At 34.2% G+C, this 18,640-nt stretch overlaps 1 protein-coding gene across 1 annotated transcript in view; it reads right to left on the bottom strand.

Annotated features, from left to right (window-relative positions):
* LOC110783224 (protein VAC14 homolog) overlaps positions 1–15,624 on the bottom strand; it is a 31,211-nt gene extending 15,587 nt beyond the window's left edge. Inside the window, exons 1-17 of the mRNA XM_021987533.2 lie at positions 15,183–15,624; positions 14,979–15,092; positions 14,807–14,872; positions 9,179–9,268; positions 8,976–9,095; positions 8,863–8,891; positions 8,616–8,758; positions 6,686–6,780; positions 6,421–6,507; positions 6,153–6,260; positions 5,973–6,064; positions 5,687–5,768; positions 4,806–4,871; positions 2,576–2,691; positions 2,343–2,463; positions 915–1,076; positions 709–837 (exon numbers count right to left, since the gene is read on the bottom strand). Of these exons, the coding sequence (XP_021843225.2) occupies positions 709–837; positions 915–1,076; positions 2,343–2,463; positions 2,576–2,691; positions 4,806–4,871; positions 5,687–5,768; positions 5,973–6,064; positions 6,153–6,260; positions 6,421–6,507; positions 6,686–6,780; positions 8,616–8,758; positions 8,863–8,891; positions 8,976–9,095; positions 9,179–9,268; positions 14,807–14,872; positions 14,979–15,092; positions 15,183–15,272 (1,710 nt within the window). The 5' untranslated portion in view covers positions 15,273–15,624. The remainder of the gene's footprint in view (positions 1–708; positions 838–914; positions 1,077–2,342; positions 2,464–2,575; positions 2,692–4,805; positions 4,872–5,686; positions 5,769–5,972; positions 6,065–6,152; positions 6,261–6,420; positions 6,508–6,685; positions 6,781–8,615; positions 8,759–8,862; positions 8,892–8,975; positions 9,096–9,178; positions 9,269–14,806; positions 14,873–14,978; positions 15,093–15,182) is intronic.
* Positions 15,625–18,640: the final 3,016 nt, after the last annotated feature.

The following is an 18,640-nucleotide window of genomic DNA, read 5'->3' as shown; positions in this document are numbered from 1 at the left end:
TTTGAAGTTAAGCGTTCTGCCGTACTCAACTTGCCATTTGAGATACAGATTACAGCCATTATTTCATAGGTCATAAACCATACCACTCTTAGGGTTTTTATGTTATTGCATTAGCAATCGCAGCACATCAATAAAGCCATTACATAATGATACTATTGATTTCACATAAAAGAAAATTTCGACACGTGTTGGAAGTACATATATTCAACTACTACGTAAACAGCATATTTCAACTATGTGAATGGCCATTATCACATTACATTTTCCTGGTTTGTCGATGACCACTACACGACATACCCCCTGTAGATGTTGCTTCAACACTTCCTGAGTATTGCATCGACTGCAACCTAAGTTGCAAGTGTTGCAACTATACCTATGGACCAGGTCCCGTGTAAAACAATAAGAGGCTTCTCAGAAGGATCTATATCTCAATTGGTTACATTTTCGTAGCACACTTAGCTTAAAAAAGTAATTGGGTAGCCTTGAGTCCCTGACTAATGATCCGAAGGACTGTGATGCAATTGGGCAGCATGGTAACAAGGGAAAAGATTCAACATGTAACAAACTAACAACAAGCGCGCAACAACAAACACTTTACAATATCATAAAAACCTACTGCCAAGCCAATCAACGGAAACTAAAGAGAGTTTAGTGAAGTTCAAATATAATGTTATCTTAGCAAAGGTAGACTGCATAAAGATGACGTACCTGCAATCTCAGATATGCAAAAGTTGGAGTCTCGAGTAACCGAATCAACTTGTCAAGCTGGACTAAAAATTTAATGTTGATATCCTCTTCAACCAGAGACTGTATGACAGTGCTGGCATGCTGGTATGTCTATTGAAAAAACAACAAAAAATCTTGAGCAAAGAGGCAATAAATTCATGTTCGTGGACTGTCATAAAAGCAATTACCTGAGCTAATAAGCACAAACTAATGATTGCCATTGGAGAATGGCACCAGGAAGCATATAAGGCATGAAACAAGTCTTTCCCAGCACTGTTGACAAGAGATTTCTTCAGTAGCTCCCGCAGTTCCGATAACTCAGAAGATGTGAGTAAAATTAAATTTAATGCCTGGAGGTGAGTAAAATTCAGTTAAAGCCCAGACTTGCACCACAAAAAGCATATCTCTAATTAAGATCAATCATGAACTAGATCATGACATCAAACACAACATTCTTCTACTACAGTATGATTTATAAGTTCCATCTGTCCCATTTTATCCTTGACTTATGGATATTCATTAACCAATAAAATCATTCAAAAAATATGATATCACCTCGAACCTGTATTTGCTAAGAGCATTAGTGACTAGTTCTGGATCACTACAGCCTTTCTTTCTCTAAGTCCCTGCAGTCACGCTTCCCTTCCCAGCCCCTCTCTCTCTCTCTATAGCTCATCTCTCTCTGAATGCTAGCCCTCTAAATAAATGTGCATCCACATCATTATTATATTGAGATGACGCCTACCAGTTCTGAAGGATGGGCCACCAGAACAACAACAACAACAACAAAGGCTTAGTCCCAAAATGATTTGGGGTCGGCTAACATGAATCTTCGTAGGAGATCGTCATTGTCACCAATCAAACCAGAAAAGAGGAGGAAGTAAAAAGAAAAAAAACAAAGAAGAGAAAGTGAAATTAATGAAAGTAGGATAAGAGAAAATGTATATATATGTAATAGAAGAAATATTGTAAGAGGTAATAAAAATAAGTAAAATTTAAAATAAATGAATAAGTAAAATAAGTGCATTTCAAAATAACGTGAAATTAAAAAAATTGAAAGAATTTTAAAAATAAAATAAAAGTAAAATAAAAATAAAAATACAAATAAAGAGAATCAGAAACATTGCAGTGGGACTGGCAAGGTGGCAACTGGCAAGTAATATAAGGTGATCTCAACCAGCTATTCCTAAAGGCAAGCTAATACTAAGAGATGTTATGCGGATAAAATGTTTGTAAACATAGTAACTTAACATTTTCTATCAAAAAAAAGTCAAAACACAAGAAGTGATGACAATTTCCTATATAACATTACTACAGAAGTCGTGTTCATCAAATAAACCGGAGATGCATGTTATTAATCATGCAGATGTTAAACAGAGTTACTTTTGGTCTGTGACAATATTAATGTGGAAATATTCATGACAATTTCAAAATCCAATTCAATAGGCCTTACGATACATATACAAGCATGTAAAGCACGGATAAAGTAGTAACACGGAAACAATAGTTTTAGAAAATTGAACCAATGTACTACAGCTGGATCATGACCAACATCTGAGAGAATATGTGTAATCTCAACTCTGGACAAGGTTAGATGCAATACATGTGTTACAGACCTGAACCATGATAGAAGCAAAATCAAGATCAGGTTCCTTCTGGAGAATAACGGAAAGCTCACGATACACAGTTTGAGCACCAAGGAGTACACAGAGCCGCCGAATTATCAACGCACCCCGTCTGAGTAGTAAAGAAAAACATACAAGTCAGAGGAAGCTAGAGACATGTACCTGTAATGTAGAGAAGGGACATAGCATAAAGCACAAAGACAAATACAAAGTAGAAAACTCACTTTTCTAAAAGAGAATTATCTTTCTGAAAGTTCTGAAGCAAATGAACCAGAAGATTGTGGAAGTGCTTGGTGTCTTGGGCTATGCATGCATGCACCTCAAGCACCAAGAGCACTACCTAAAATACAAGCAAAAGCACAGACTTCCGTCATCCAAAAGAGAATAAGAATCACTCTGAAAATCCTCCAAAGACAAAACTATGACTGATTAGAGGTAACACCAAATAACAACATCATTACTTCAATGTCTCTAAAGAAGCTTCAGTCCTTGGTGGGCTAATAAAGGTTCAGATTTATGAAGCCTTTACCCTACGATAACAAAATTGCTTTTTTTATTTTCCCTTCATCAAATATGCGGTACAGCCTGAGTGCCTAACACTTCACCATGAATCACAGCTACAGGTAACAAATACTCCCTCCGTTTCACAAAAATGGTAACACTTTCCTTTTTTAGCTGTTTCACAAATATGGTTACCCTTCAATTTTTCTATTTTTTTAACATGCGGTGCAAATTATTTTACTACTTCCTTCTCCACTTTTGGCCCACTTAACTTATTTTACTATTTTTTCTTATAACACCTCTATTACTATAAAATTATACTATTATTCTTTTCTTTCGAACATTCCACTGCTTACATGAAATTATTATGCTTTTCTTTTAACATGCCACTACTTACATTACTTTATTATTCTCTTCTTTAAACATTTCACTACTTAAGCTACTTCATTATTCTTTTCTTACAACATTTCTTCTTCTACAAATCATATTATTGTGTTTTATGAAAGTGAAGTGTACCCACCTTTGTGAAACGGTTAGTTTGAAACTTAGCGCCACGCGCAAGACAAAAGGAATTGCAACTAGAGCTTAAAGACTAGTTAAGCATAAAAGGAAAAGAAAAGATTCACCAACAAAACACAAACAATTACCTAAAGAACCACTGCAAAAGTATCGTATATACTTCATCCATTTTTTTTCAGATGCAACCTTTATGTTTTCACGCTTGACATGTTGTCAATGCACAACTTCAACAATTTATTTATCTAATTAACAATAAGTAAAAATTATAAAAGTTGACATAGGGAAAATATACATTAACAGGATCTCATGACTATGCTTTTCCTTTAGTATAAATTATCAAATATAGTTAAAAGTAGAGTTTATAAATAGTGCAAAATTCAAAACATTGCATCTAAAAATTAACGAAGGAAGTAAATAAAAGAAACGCCATCTCACTTCCGCATAAAAACACTGAATCCTTACCCTTTTGGTCTATGTGTTCTACAGTATGTAATTCTCTTAACACACCAAAAGCCAGTCAAACGGAAAGCACACTGTACCCCAACATTATTCCACCCATTTGACTAGTGAATTTGCAAGGAACAATTATGTAATGGTTTTTTATGTAAGAAGTAGGGAATCTGAATGAAAGACAGCAACATAAAAATTCACAGAATAACTCAGGATCCGAGAAATATGGTATGATGGATGGAATATAGTGGATGTGTTTACTGCTTACATGAAATTTCAAACTGAGGGGGTTGTCCTTCAGTTTGAAATAATCGGCTTATGGGAGGAAATTGTAAGCAATAATTTTAGACGAGGTTTGAGTGTAATAAACATTCAAGCTGATTGTTAAGTTCAATCAGAAATTCAAAGTAAAAATGGGACTTGTGAGTTTTAGCGACCAAGAGCAGTAAAAATCCTGACGTGGGAAATGATGAGATGGCAAAAAGGTAAAGACTTGGTTTGAGTGGCAAATTTCAATAGCTAATCAGCTAACATGAAAAACCAACACAACATGGAATACTTCATTATGTGAACTTCAGCATTAACAGAATAAGCAAGATAATAAGCGAAGAAAACTCGGAACTACTCAAGATTGATTCCGTCCCACAACACAAGAAAGCATGAATAAATTCAGGTGACTTAAGCTGAGTTACACTAACCTAAAATCAACTTCAAAACTAGCAAGCTACTTCAGTCCAACAAAATTATACATGATATACTAAAACTCTATTCGACCTTCAAATTCCAAACATACTACACACCTGTATATTACAGTAGTAAATTACAGGGACTGGAGTCATATTAAATCAAATGAACCAAGCAGTGAGTTGAGCCATGCCTTAATTTTCAGACTCATGCTTCGCAAGTCGAGATGAGCTTAGGCTAGCAAATGCATCTGTATTTATGCCCAAATATGTACAGAAGGCCAAGCAGAACTGAAATTACCTCGTCTGAAGAATCAGAGTGTGCTTTGAGAAGCGTGTCAACTATATCACTTAGAAACGATAAAACCTGTTGAAAATTAAAGGCAATATTAGATAAACCAGCAGAAAATTCTTCAATTGTGTACAAAATAACCAAAGAGACAACTATCAGATCACTTGGATAATAATAGCTACTCCCTCCCCCGCTTATTGTTTGCCCCATGCACCAAAAGTGTTCTGTTCAGAGTTGGGTTGAGTGGAATTGAAAAGACAAATGTGGTAGGACCAAATGTGTTTGATGTGAGAGTGATCATTTTAGTATTAGATCAATCTTTTAGGGATGGACTAAAGCGGCGAAGGGGACAAACAAAAAGGGATGGAGAGTATAATTTCTGTTCTTTGCAACCCAAAAATAAAAAAAAATAAAAAGTTCTAAGGGGGCTGGGGGGAATAATTCAAGCTCAGTTAAAGGCCAATAAGTTCAGATATGAGCCAATAACTTTAGATTAGTTCAAACAAGGAAACAAAAGGTGGAAAGAGCAAAGCTTAAGGCAGCTGCAAAGATAACTGACATTGAAAAGAACTTATCTAGAATAACTTATATCCATAAAGCTTGGCAAGTAAAAAAAACATTATAAAATATTAAAAATTAAAAAAAGGGTCAACCTAAGGTGCTAAGCATTGGTACAAGTAGTGGGAAAACATATTTCCCCTATTACTCATTAGTATACCAGGTAATTCAGAAAAAGAAATAGTGTTTAACATTCCTATATTTTATTTTATTTTTGAGGGGATCACACTCCTATATGCTTAGAGACATCTAAAAAATAAAATAAAAAGACCAAAAAAGACCACATTTTAGTACATACTAGATAGTACCAAAAAGAGAAATTCTGGAGGTACCTCACTACGATGCTTACGCAAAAGAGCTGAAATCCAGTGCAGTGCTTCAATACGAGTGCCTTCCCATTCACTAGACAAATGACTGCAAAAGAGAAGACACATGATCCCAGATTAATTCTCAAATGAATTACATGAAAAACCAACTTCTCAAAAAACATATGCAATAAGCAATTTCATGATTACATAGGAAAAAGTTCCTGCAATACATAAAAAGTTAACGACAGAAAGAAGTTGAGAATACTCAAGCACTTTGAAAACCGATTCTTCAAAATAAAGAGAGCCACACCTCTTTGCAACAGCAAGGATTGCTCCTACGTCAAATCCTTCACCTGGAGCTGCCTTGAAGGAGCGAAGTTCTTCATTGGTTTCTCGAGCCACCTGGTAAAAGATTACATGCGAGACAATTTTATGCTATTAGTCTCATGGAATACGTATATATATAAGAACAATGAAAAAAGCAACTTACATTTCTAATCTTCTCCTCTTTGTCTGAAATACATGGCAATATTGCTCCCAGAATGTCAGCATAATATGGAACGAGCTGATCCCCACCTAATTTCACAAATTCATTTATCTGCAAAATTAAACATCACACCAAATTGATTAAGTAACAAACAAAAATTGAAAAATCAAACTGGAAATGGAAATATATGGTAAATATAGAAGTACCAAAGGGAATAATTATATTAGAATCAGAGCTAAGAAACATTGGCTTCACTCTCTAAAATGCATACCCAGGTGATGGCAGTCTGACGAGTAAATGCATCAGCAGCACACGCCCTTTGAACCAAAATTTCAGCCATTCGACCATAGTCTACCGACTTTGAAACAGCAACACCATAATCAGAAATATAAAAAAATGAAAGGAAAGTAAAATAATGTGTTTACGAAAAATGATGTCCGTTCTAGACACAATATTGGATCACATCGCCATATATTTTCAGAGTCAAATCACCATATTAAATAAAAAGAAATGATCATTAAAAATAGAAAACTTACTGGAGAGTTCTTGATCTCTAGGAGAAACTCTGATAATGCTGAGTCTGCTTGTTGTCGTATTTCATGGCTAGAATCGCTTAACATATTAAACAATCCTGAAACCAAACACAGTAAGCACAGGCTATAAGATCAAGAACGGCTAATGAAGAAATCGATAAACAAAATACTGAGGGCTTCTTCGATTCTATTTTCTGTTTTTTATTTTTTGTTTTTTAGAAACTCAAAACTGATTTTGGTTTAACTTTGTTGTTTTCCCCAAACCAATAAAATGATTAGTTGTGTTTAGTATTCTGTTGATTTTGTAAACTGGGCACTATCGTTTGTTGATTTAATCACCTCCACCTTGTTCATTTTTTATCATCTTCAATTCATAAGAATGATTCAGTAACTCCATTACTACCACTCCATAAGCAACAATCATCTTCTCCCAAAAACTCTTTAAACAACATAGTTGTTACCCATAAGCAACAATTATCTTCTCCAAAAACTCTTTAAACAACAAATATTCACAGTTGTTAGTTTCTCCAACCGGTGAGAATCACCGACCGAACCACCTTTCACAATTTTGCTTAAATATTCACCCTGCTTCAATTAGATCTGATTATCAACCACGGTGGAGGCAGAGGTGGTCGAGGTTGCAGCATGGGTAAAGGGGACCACCAGAGCAGGGGAGGGTTGCAGACAAAGCGATGGACAATGGTCAATTTGTCGGAGTGGGAACAGAAGGCAAAGGAGCAAAATCGAAAGGAGATGCCTCCATAGAAGACTAAAATGGAGAGATACTGTGAAGGTGTTAAGCGATGCATGTAAAATAAACAAAAACTCCCAAAACCACTTTATGTGGTTTGGAGTTTTCCGCTTTGACTTTGTAAGAAAGGGTGAAAATTAGTTTTATTAAATAATTTAACCGAACAGGTATTCGTTTTTACTTGGATCCTCAATTTTGGGGTTTTGTTTTACTTCCCTCGCCCTAAACTGCTTTTAACTACTTCCCCTGTTCTAATTTAGTTGATACAGTTTTTCTTTAACACTATTCATACACCCCTCCTTTGGACGGATTTTGTTATTTTATGCGTAAGGTAAAATATAGTTATGGGAGATCTTGTTAAATTCGTCTTGATAATTATTTTTAAAATATCAACTTTTTATAAAAAAATTCTTTTAAGAAACTAAATATATTAATGAAAAAAAATGTGCATTCGCAAACATGACTAAAAAATGTGTCAACTAAATAAGAACCTAGAAGTATTAGTTTACTACCTCTGTTTCAGAAAGATGTTCACAATTGCCTTTTTGCACAGTTTTTCATGCATATTTTGAGCACAATTATCTTTAACTACGTATTATAAAAGTTATATTTTGAAACTACAAATCAAGACGAATCAAACAAATGAATACTTCGTATGTTTTTTTCCTTGTATATTTATCGACAGAGTACTAAACTCCATTTGCAACGAAGGGAGTATAAGATGTCAAGGATATTCTTATTGAATGATTTCAATAAAAGCCGTGAATCACACCTTGCAACGAAGGGAGTATAAGATGTCAAGGATATTCTTAACTAATGATTTCAATAAAATCTGTGAATCGTAGAGCATATTACGTGCACCCGGGTGCACCGTGCATCATCTCATATTTTTTTCTTATATGTGAGGAGAAAATGTGATAGAGCCCATCAATGGGCAAAAAAATACCCTTGTGCACCCGGGTGCACCTAATAATTCTCAGTGAATCGTAGAGCATATTACATGCACCCGGGTGCACCGTGCACCCTCTTATAATTTTTTTCTTATATGTGAGGAGAAAATGTGATAGAGACCATCAATGAGCATAAAAATACCCTTGTGCACCCGGGTGCACCTAATAATTCTCAGTGCATCGCACCTTTCTAACCTAGTCAGTCAGTACTAAATCATATTAGAACAATTACCGTCAAGGAAATCAGGAAGAAATCCCAGCATATCAATATCAGGAACACTGTCCAAGACAGTTATCCATCCAACCAGGAATTGTCGAACAAAGGGATTTAATACATTCATGCGCTCCCTCAGCAATGGTATGAATTCTTCAATGCTTTTTAAAACACAAGCAAACCAATTAAAGATATTCTCCCATGAAATAAATAGAAATAAAATAAACATTGCTTGAAAAGGTGAATATAGAATCAGATGAATTACCTGAATTGATCACTTTCTGTCACAATATCCTATCCCAAATAGAAGCTTATGATTAATTATGATATAAAACTGCAAGAGTACTACCTTTAAACTTGAACACAGATTGTGATTACCTTCACAAGCCGATCTAAGAGATGAGCAGCACTCTGCACATTAGCATCAGAATCTGCAGATAGCTTGCACAAAGCATCAAATATCTGGTTGAAAAACACAATGAAATCCCCTCTTACAACCTGCAAAAGAGCAAGAGATGTGTGAGATCTAACCATGTATAAATCCTAGAATACTGATAAATATTCCACAGTTCCACTCTCACCTTTGCAATGTTGTATAATGCTTCGCATGCATAATAACGAACTCTACTATCTTGATCAGAAAAGGAATGGAGCACAGGCGGTACAATTTGCTGAAATTTAGGAAGACATATAACAGAAATAAATAACAAATCAAGAAAATAAATGATACAGTAAATCAGCCAGTGTTCAATAGGAAGAGGTGGAATCGGGAGGAATAACAAAAGTAGCAGTGTCACCTTTTGGTACCCAGCATAACAACTAACAACTAAAGCATGACAAGTTTTTCTTTTCAATTGACCAAGCTTTTTTAAATTAAAAAATTATATTGTCATTGTCATCCCTCCCCCCCTCGAAGCCCCCTTTCTCTCTCCTAAGTCCTACCTGATCCCTCCAAAATCTTCTTCCACAATGGCACCATCCACAACAACGCGGAGTCAGATCTACATGCCCTTTTCAACATTATGTCTCATTACACCGTCCTCTTCCTTCATGGCAGCGCAAACACCCTATTCCCTCCATCCCTTTGACACTCTGACCCCTACGGCCGCCGTCAATTACCTCGTTACCTGCTCTCATGGTGACAACACCGCCAAGTACGCCGCTGTCTCCACCATCTGGTACTGGAATTTTAACAACTATGTAATAATCCCCAGCTTAAGAAATATCCTCTTCCTGCTATGGGTTCTTGGTGACTAACATGTCCTCCATTTTTTTCCTGACCTGTTGATGTCATCAAACTTGGTCTCATTTATGCTGGTGGCCGGAAACATTCGGGTCCATCTGGGGTTACCATTATTAATGTTAAGAAAGATTTGATTGGAGATGGCTCAGAAATTACCCAAATTATATTGGATTATAAGATTCGTGTGGATAACAAATAATTTTCCAATAGAGCCAAAGATTCATTTGTTCTTTTTGGTTGTGGGATGTAATGGACTAAATCAAAATGGCTCTTAAAACCTCTTCGCTTCCTTTCCATGAAGTAGAAGATGGTCGTCCCGTTGTTGCTTTTAGGTCAATTGGAAACAACCTCCCTGCAATTGCAGGGGTAAGGTTGCGTACGTCCGACTCCCCCTTACCCCGCTTCTTGCGGGAGCCTCTTTGAGGCAATGGGGTAATGATAATAATAATACCCCCTTATTATGGTATATATATGCGTGGGTTGCTTTTTGATGATTTGTTGAACCAAGGTTTTGGTTGAGAAAAAGAATATGCCTAAGGCTCATATATTGTATGATGCAATTGATAAGAGATTAAGAGCAATGTCTTTCACAAGTGCCTTGTTGATGACATCCAGTGTCATAGGCCATCGATATCTTCATTGTGCTGCCCTACAACATCAAACTTTCAATGAGAGGGGGAGGAGAGGAAGGCAAGGCTGGTAGGCGACTTTTAATAAGCTAACCGTTCGATTATTATCAAATAATCCAACTTTTGCACCCCACTAACTTTTATTGTACCCAAATGACACGAATTCGATTGAAAATGTCAACGCTTTTATTTTATTTACATACCATCTTTTTCCTCTCTCCTCCTCTTTCTTTTGCTATCTTTTACATTTCAGTCATGGAAGACGCCATTATTGCCGCCCTTTTATACACTAACCCCACCCAGAAAATACCCATAAAATACCATAAATCAATGCTCATAACCACCGTAACAAGTACCTAGACTACAACCCCATCACCCTTCTTTCTCTATCGTTCCTGCTTTTCTCTCTCCCCAGCAACACCATACCCCCACTACAAGTAGTATCCCCCCCCCCTTTCCCTGCCACCTCCACGGCCCCACCCAAGAAACACAAACCCCACCTCCATGAAACAGTGACCCCACCATGGAAGTAATGGAGAGAGAATTTGAGCACTCGCTTATGGGAACAACGGCGATTACAATGAGAGTTCGGAATCCATGGCAATGGAAGGTTCATTACGCTCGATCTTCAAATATCCTTCATCATACCTCGCGAAAACACAAGCACGAGCCATTCTTCAGCACGCATGACTCACTCAAGCTAAGTACTCTTTGCACACCGTACAAGTGTTACTCTCCGCACACCGAAAAACTCCCATAGTACTTTTTGGTTTTGTTGTTCGTCACGAAAGATTCAAACTTTTTGAAGAAGCAGCAAAAGCCTGAAAAACTAAGGAAGAAAAAGGGTGTGTTGGGATTTGATTTTATTTGATTTTGATTTTGATTTGGATGAATAAAGTTTGAGTAACTTTGATCGACACCGAATGCCTGAAGGTTAATTACATTCACAAATTAGCAAATTTCTGGGATTTAATTTGATTTTGTTTTTGACTTGGATGAATTAAGTTTGAGAGATTTTGAAGAAAGGAGGAAGGAAAAAACTCAGGAAAAAAAAAAGGGAAAAAAGGAAATTATTATGTTAAAAAAATTGAAAATTATAACTTACTCCCTCCGTTCCTAAATAAGTGTCACTTATGGGGAGTGGCACGGGTAATTAATAAAATTACAAAGTGTGTAAGAAAAACAATGATTGTGTGTATTTTTTTGGAAAAGGATAAAGTAGATAATTGTTTATTGATAAAGTACAAAGAAAAGTGGATGTGGGGATTGAAAAGTGGGAAAAGTGTAGAATGTGTAAGAAAAAGTAATCATGATTTATGGAAAAGTGAGAAAAATGTATGGAAAAGTGGAAAAAGTGTATGTTCAAAAATGGAAAGTGGACACTTATAAGGGAACGCCATAAAAGGAAAAGTGACACTTATTTAGAACGGAGGGAGTACCTGCTGACCCGATTAGTGACCGATTGGGTGCAATAAAAGTTAATAAGGTGCAAAGGTTGGATTATTAATGGTAAATCGTCGAAAGGTTAGATTATTTAAAATATTTTTCCTTTTTTATTTTAAAGTTATCTATTGTTTAGGTTGCCGTTAGGGACCAATTTAGAAGACCACCTTTATAAGTGATCACTATATTCAATATTTCTTTTCTTAGATGTGAATTTTTATTAGTATCAACTAATTTTACATGCACTTCAAACAATAGTGACGAACCTATCTTCCACATTGACTTGAAAATCTTCCAATGAAGATACTTTAGAAAACGAGATGACATTAGTTTAAGGAAGAAAGGAATTTAAAAGTATAATTTAGGTATAGTAATATACACAACAATTTCCATCCAAAGTTCCCATTTAATACTCGCATGTTAAAGGTTCTCTTTAGTGTGTTATGTTTTCCTATTTGCCTGCTATTAGTAATAGTAACCGCCTATTTAGTTGTTATCTTGTTAAACAAATAGAAGTGGGTGGCAATCAAAATGATGCCTATTTCATATGCTTCTAATTCCACCGCATTGAAGTCATTCATTTGAGAGCTCATGTAATGTGAAATACCAAGGTCATCATCAAAATTATTTAAAGAAAATGAGCACAACTCTCTTTTCCCTAATTCTCTCCTCAGTTCCTCCGATTGAGGACTCTTTTCCTCCCACAGCCCACCAAACCCTAAAAAAAATATTCACCCTATCACAACTGAATGCAATTGACTTCGTCATCTGGGATATGAAATCAAATTCTACAATAAACACACTAATCGAAGTCCTAAGATATTAATTGGATTGAAAACGACCAAAACACACCACAAAATCAACCATATCCTCTAAGGTTCGTCCATCAATAACCATATATTGTGTTTCTTAAAAGTTTCCTCTCATAGATAATGAAAATTCCTCAAATTCTCTTCCCCGTCCACCTTCCCGCCCCATTTCATACAACATTGAAGTAATAGTCAAGCTATTCTAGAAGACAATATAGGGGTACAATGGCATAAGAAAAACGAGGTAAAAGCAAAAAGGGGTAGTTCACTACTTATCATGTATGGCGAAGATTGGAACAATAGTTTGTTGGCTCCAAATCTACTCAATATTTTTACTTCGAAATGTTCCTTTTCTCTCTTGTTGTTGAAAATGCGAAGAGCCTCTAGTTGTGAGAGAGGGCTAAGCTTCTTTATTGCTTGAGATTATATTTCCTTGTTGTATAGGGTGACGAGACTCATCAAAAAGCTTCCCATAGAGATCTTTGTTTATTTGACCTCGCCTCCTGAATACTCCACTTCTTCCGTTGTCAATTTTATACTTTTCCAAAAGAAGGTGAAACAATCTTTTGGACGCAAAAGTAATTAATACTTCATATATGCTCCAAAATAAAAGACAAAATTGGCCACATTTCTGCATCTAAACAAACTGCACAAAACCTCTTCACTTCTACTTTTCTACATATATTATTTTATAAATCTAGAAGAGGGTTTCTCCTCACTCTATACTTCTTTGTCAAATTCATTCATTAATTTTTCATAGAATATTAAAGTAGTACTATCAATGGATATCTCACACATTAGTCTTGTACACACACAAAGGAAGAGCTATGATCTACAATCCTAAGCACTTTACTATTCCTAACACGACTTCCAATATTTATTTTGAGACAAAACAGTGGTTTACTAGATCAAAAGTAAAACATTCAGTTGAAAGTATTTATACATTTATGGTGTAAATGCAACATTGTTATTTTAGTTGGTAATAACATTAATGAGAGAAGTCCCTCTCCCCTTCAAAGCTTCCTTATAAAATTCACCAATCATCCGACGTAGGAGTCATTTACACTACTAGTATGTAATCCACATGGAACTAAAAGAGTAAATATAGTCAATTACTTTCATATTCACTTTAATTATGAAAACTACAGCTAAGAACAAATCAACATTAGAAAGGAACAATACTATAAGTAGAGAACTTAACATGATCCTCTCTTAGACATTCAGAACCAGGAAAGTTGTTGATCCATGTCAAGGCCACTTGAAAGATTACAGATATTACAAAGACTTTGCTATAAAGATAGAAATATTATGGTTTTTTGCATTTAAATTTTCTGACAAATAAAAGAGATTATAATCTAAATTTAGCTTCAACGGAAATACAAATGGACAGAAATCATAGACTAAAAGAAAATTAAAATTTATCCAATCGAAGTATGAGATGAAATCTTGAAGAGGAGTTCTCACTCAGTAACAACAACTAACATAGCTTATGAGGGGTTCCCCTTAATTACTTCATACAAAGGCTAAGCATAAGATAGATAACTACAAATTATCGCGTACTAACGTATGAAAAAGAGATATGACATAGAACAAGAGATAGCCACAAACCCTCTTACTTATGGAAACAAGATTATCTTGGCCCTTGTACAAGTAACTCCCATATGAACCCTACTTGTACCAATGAGCATAGCAATAGAAGTTTACAGGTGATCAAGGAATATGCTCTTTCCGGCAATTTTTCAAGAAAATTAACATCAAAGTTTAAAACTTTTATCTGTCGTCAGGAGCCTTAGAGGCGAGATCGCCCACTGACATCTTAGTGGTTATTAGGAGATTATATATGCTAATTTCAGGAGAATAAATGTCTGCAATCTTCGAGGCAGACAACGGGCCATTTAAGAATCACTCCAACAAGCCACCTAAATCAAGTTAGGCCCTCAAATAAGCTGAAGTAACAACAGATTCTAAAAATGTTCAAATATCTCACCACGGACCGCTTTCTTTAGTACAACATAATTCATATGAATTCCTAATCACAGCAAAAAGAATTACTAATGTTTAAAAGAAACAAAAATTAATCCTAACCTCAAGATGCTGAGCAGCCTCAGTGGTCAAACCAACAGTTGCCGCAGCTAATCCAATCAATCCACCCTTACAAAACAAAACAAGCAAGAAAAATTCAATTTAACTCAATACGATTCCACACACCATTTAATGAACCAAACACATTATTGTTACCAAGATGAAAAGATGGTACCTTTCGATGATTAGCCTGCGGTGAATAGGTAAATTCCTCAGTCAACAAATTTATCACAGCACTTATTTTCTCACGATCTGCAGCCGTAGCCAATTGCTTCACAATCCCTTCAACCTATACAATCAAATACCAAAATCACTCCCCGCATAAAAACTACTTCAAAAAAATCCTAAATATTCAACAAAATTAACAAATTCAAATTACCTCAAGAGCAGCATTTTTCCGCTTCTCGTACAACTTATCGGCAAGATTACGAAGCACACCGGCCGGAATTATCGAAAGTGCATCCGCCATTGAAGAAGCCTTTTGAGAAATCGCAGAATGCACAGAGCAATTAACAAACAATCTATCAATCAATAAAATCAAAGTGATGATTAAATATTGTTCTGTGGTCAATTGATTCTCTTTTGTTCAAGCAACAGCATGGTAGATTTTGTTGAGGAGCTGAAAATTTAGGGTTTTTCTCGGTCGGATCGAAGAATTCATTTATGGCAAATTTCGACTAAGAAGAAATACTGGCAAGTATTTTTCCGGTTACCAAAATTCAACCACAGATCTAACAAAATTTAAACACCCACCCCCTCCCCTTTTTTTCTTCACCAATTTTAATCTTTAGGCAGTTTTTTCTTTTCTCTTCGTAATCCTCGGCCTTTCGAAGTACAAACTAACTAAACCGAGACTATGGTCACTGGCACTGCGGTCTGAGGTTCGAATATCTAGCCCTCGTAAAGAGGTGTTCGGTGATAGAGATTGAGGTATCGGTCTGAATAACTGATAGAGTGATAGCGGAAGAATTAGTGGTTGGGTAGATTATATAGAACGCTAAAATTATTAGCTTTCATGATTACAATTGCGGTGCGGTGGAGAGAAGACCATTCAACACACGGATGTTACAAAAATTGTTACTATTAACTAGATTTTATCCCGTGCGATGCACGAATTATATTAAATTGTTAAGTCAAAATAAAAATTCATATATATACCACCTCATATATCTATCTACTAGATTTTAGCCCGTGCGATGCACGGATTCTATTAAATTGTTAAGTTAAAATAAAACTCCTATATACTAACTACTATATTTTATATATTATATTAGATTAGATTAGTTTTGGATTTTGGATTGAATTTCAATTTAGATTTATTTTTTAATTATTAGAGTGTTTGATTTTGGATAAAATTGTATATGCGTAATATAATAATTAATTAATAAAAATTATACATGACACCTAATTATTTATCTACATGACACTCGATTTTTTTAATTCAAAAATATTCAAAATCTTATTTTTCATATGTCGAAACCATTTTTCTACAGGGCACTCTAATATTGGATTAGTGTTTGATTTTGGATTGAATTTTCTTAGATTAGTGTTTGATTTTGGATGAATTTTATTTTAGATTTTTATTTTCTAATTATTAGAGTGTTTGATTTTGGTTGGAATTGTATATATTAGTAATTAATTAATTAATTCATATATTTATGTGACACTTAATAAATTATCTACGTGTCACTCGATTTTTTAATTTTAAAAATAAATTAGAAATCTTCTTTTTTTATTGTCCTTTATGAGATATTTTTCCATCAAAATAAAATATGATCTCGCGAGATTTATTTTTGGTTAATTCTATCAGCATCTTTCCTAAAATCTTCATGTGGTGAATTTGTTTCAAAAGTAACATAAACTTATATGAACTCTTGGTAGCAATTTCGTTCAACAAATGTCTATCCTTATCGTTTTTATAATCATCTCTACTTTATAATCTATATGGAGTGATCTGTACAATGCATCGTAAATATATAAAATTTGTTAGCTAAAATCTTTAAACGTGAAATTTGTAAACGTGATTTAAATTTGTTTAAATTTGTTAATTATTTACGTGGAACCCGATTTTTTTAATTCAAAAATAAATTAGAAATTTTATATTTCATTGGCCGAAATCAATAGTAATTATTTACGTGGCATCCGATTTTTTTAATTCAAAAATAAATTAGAAATCTTATTTTTCATTGGCCGAAACTATTAGTAATCCTAGATGGCGCTCTAATATTTCAGCAAATATGCCTCCTTTATATATATATACTAGATTTTAGCCCGTGCGATGCACGGATTCTATTAAATCGTTATATTTAAATAAAACTCCTCTGTATATACCAATTTTGTATACTTCGTATTAGATTAGAATAGTTTTTTATTTTGCATTGAATTTCATTTTAGATTTATTTTTTTAATTATGAGAGTGTTTGTTTTTTAATGAAATTGTATATGCGTAATAATAATAATTAATTAATTAAAATATCTACGTGGAACTTAATTATTTACCTACGTGACACTCGACTTTTTAAATTCAAAATTAATTTTAAAATTTTATTTTTCATTGGCCGAAACCATTAGATTTCCTACGTGGCGCTCTAATATTTGATTAATGTTTTATTTTAAATTGAATTTTATTTATTTTATTTAAGATTAGTGTTTTTTATTTTGGATGAATTTTATTTTAGATTTATTTTTTAATTATTAGAGTGTTTGAGTTTAGATGGAGTTTTATATATTAGTATTTAATTAATTAAAACATCTACGTGACACCTAATTAATTATCTACGTGGCAATTGATTTTTTTAATTCAAAAATAAAGTAGAAATCTTATTTTTCATTGGCCGAAACCATTAGTAATCCTACGTGGCGCTCTAATAATTCAGCAAATATGCCTATTGGATTAATGTTTGATTTTAAATTGAATTTTATTTATTTTATTTTATATTAGTGTTTGATTTTGGATTAATTTTATTTTAGATTTATTTTTAAATTATTATAGTGTTTGATTTTAGATGGATTTGTATATATTAGTAATTAATTAATTAATTAAAATATCTACGTGGCACCTAATTAATTATCTACGTGGCAATCGATTTTTTTAATTCAAAAATAAATTAGAAATCTTATTTTTAATTGGCCGAAACCATTAGTAATCCTATGTGGCGCTCTAATAATTCAGCAAATATGCCTCCTTTATATATATATATTAGATTAAAACAGACAACAGCAATGTCACGTGTCACTTTCTGGTGCAAAATTTTCCCGCCAAAAACCAATTTCCTAAAATAAAATATCTGTTCTATTTTATTTTTATTCTCTATCCTTTTTTTTATACACTATTTATGTATGAAAACAAAATTAGTTTATAAATTATGGCAACAATAGATACTACGTAATAATAATTTTGCTAAAAAAATTTTGGTAATATTTAGTCAAATCGGTATAATAATATGGAAAACATATTCGCTCGATATGTTGGCAATATTTAGGCATTTGTTTTTACTATCCATACCGTTAAGGGGCGTATACTCAGGAGTTGTATTCATTTTATTAAAATCGTTAATCCTTACATTGAAAAGATCTTCTGGGGTGGAAGTTTTTGGATCTATGCTAGATTTGAAGGTATCTACAGACTCATCACTATCGGACTCAGATTCGGACTCGTCAAACATTGGGCCTTCTCCTACAGATACTTTTAATTTTCCCCATTGGGCGTTAGTCCATTTGAAGGTCTTGCGCCATCCGCGGCTAATTCGTTCTATTGGGTTTGGGGAAGGTGCAATTAATTTGGTGGGATCAAATTCTTCGTCTTATAGTAGGGGTCATCATCGCAGCTTCTCCCTT

This window comes from Spinacia oleracea, chromosome 3 (assembly GCF_020520425.1).
Source record: "Spinacia oleracea cultivar Varoflay chromosome 3, BTI_SOV_V1, whole genome shotgun sequence".
In the NCBI taxonomy this organism is placed as follows: Eukaryota; Viridiplantae; Streptophyta; class Magnoliopsida; order Caryophyllales; family Amaranthaceae; genus Spinacia; species Spinacia oleracea.
The sequence above is the reverse complement of the archived record's forward strand: the minus strand, read 5'-3'. Positions and strand labels throughout refer to the sequence as shown.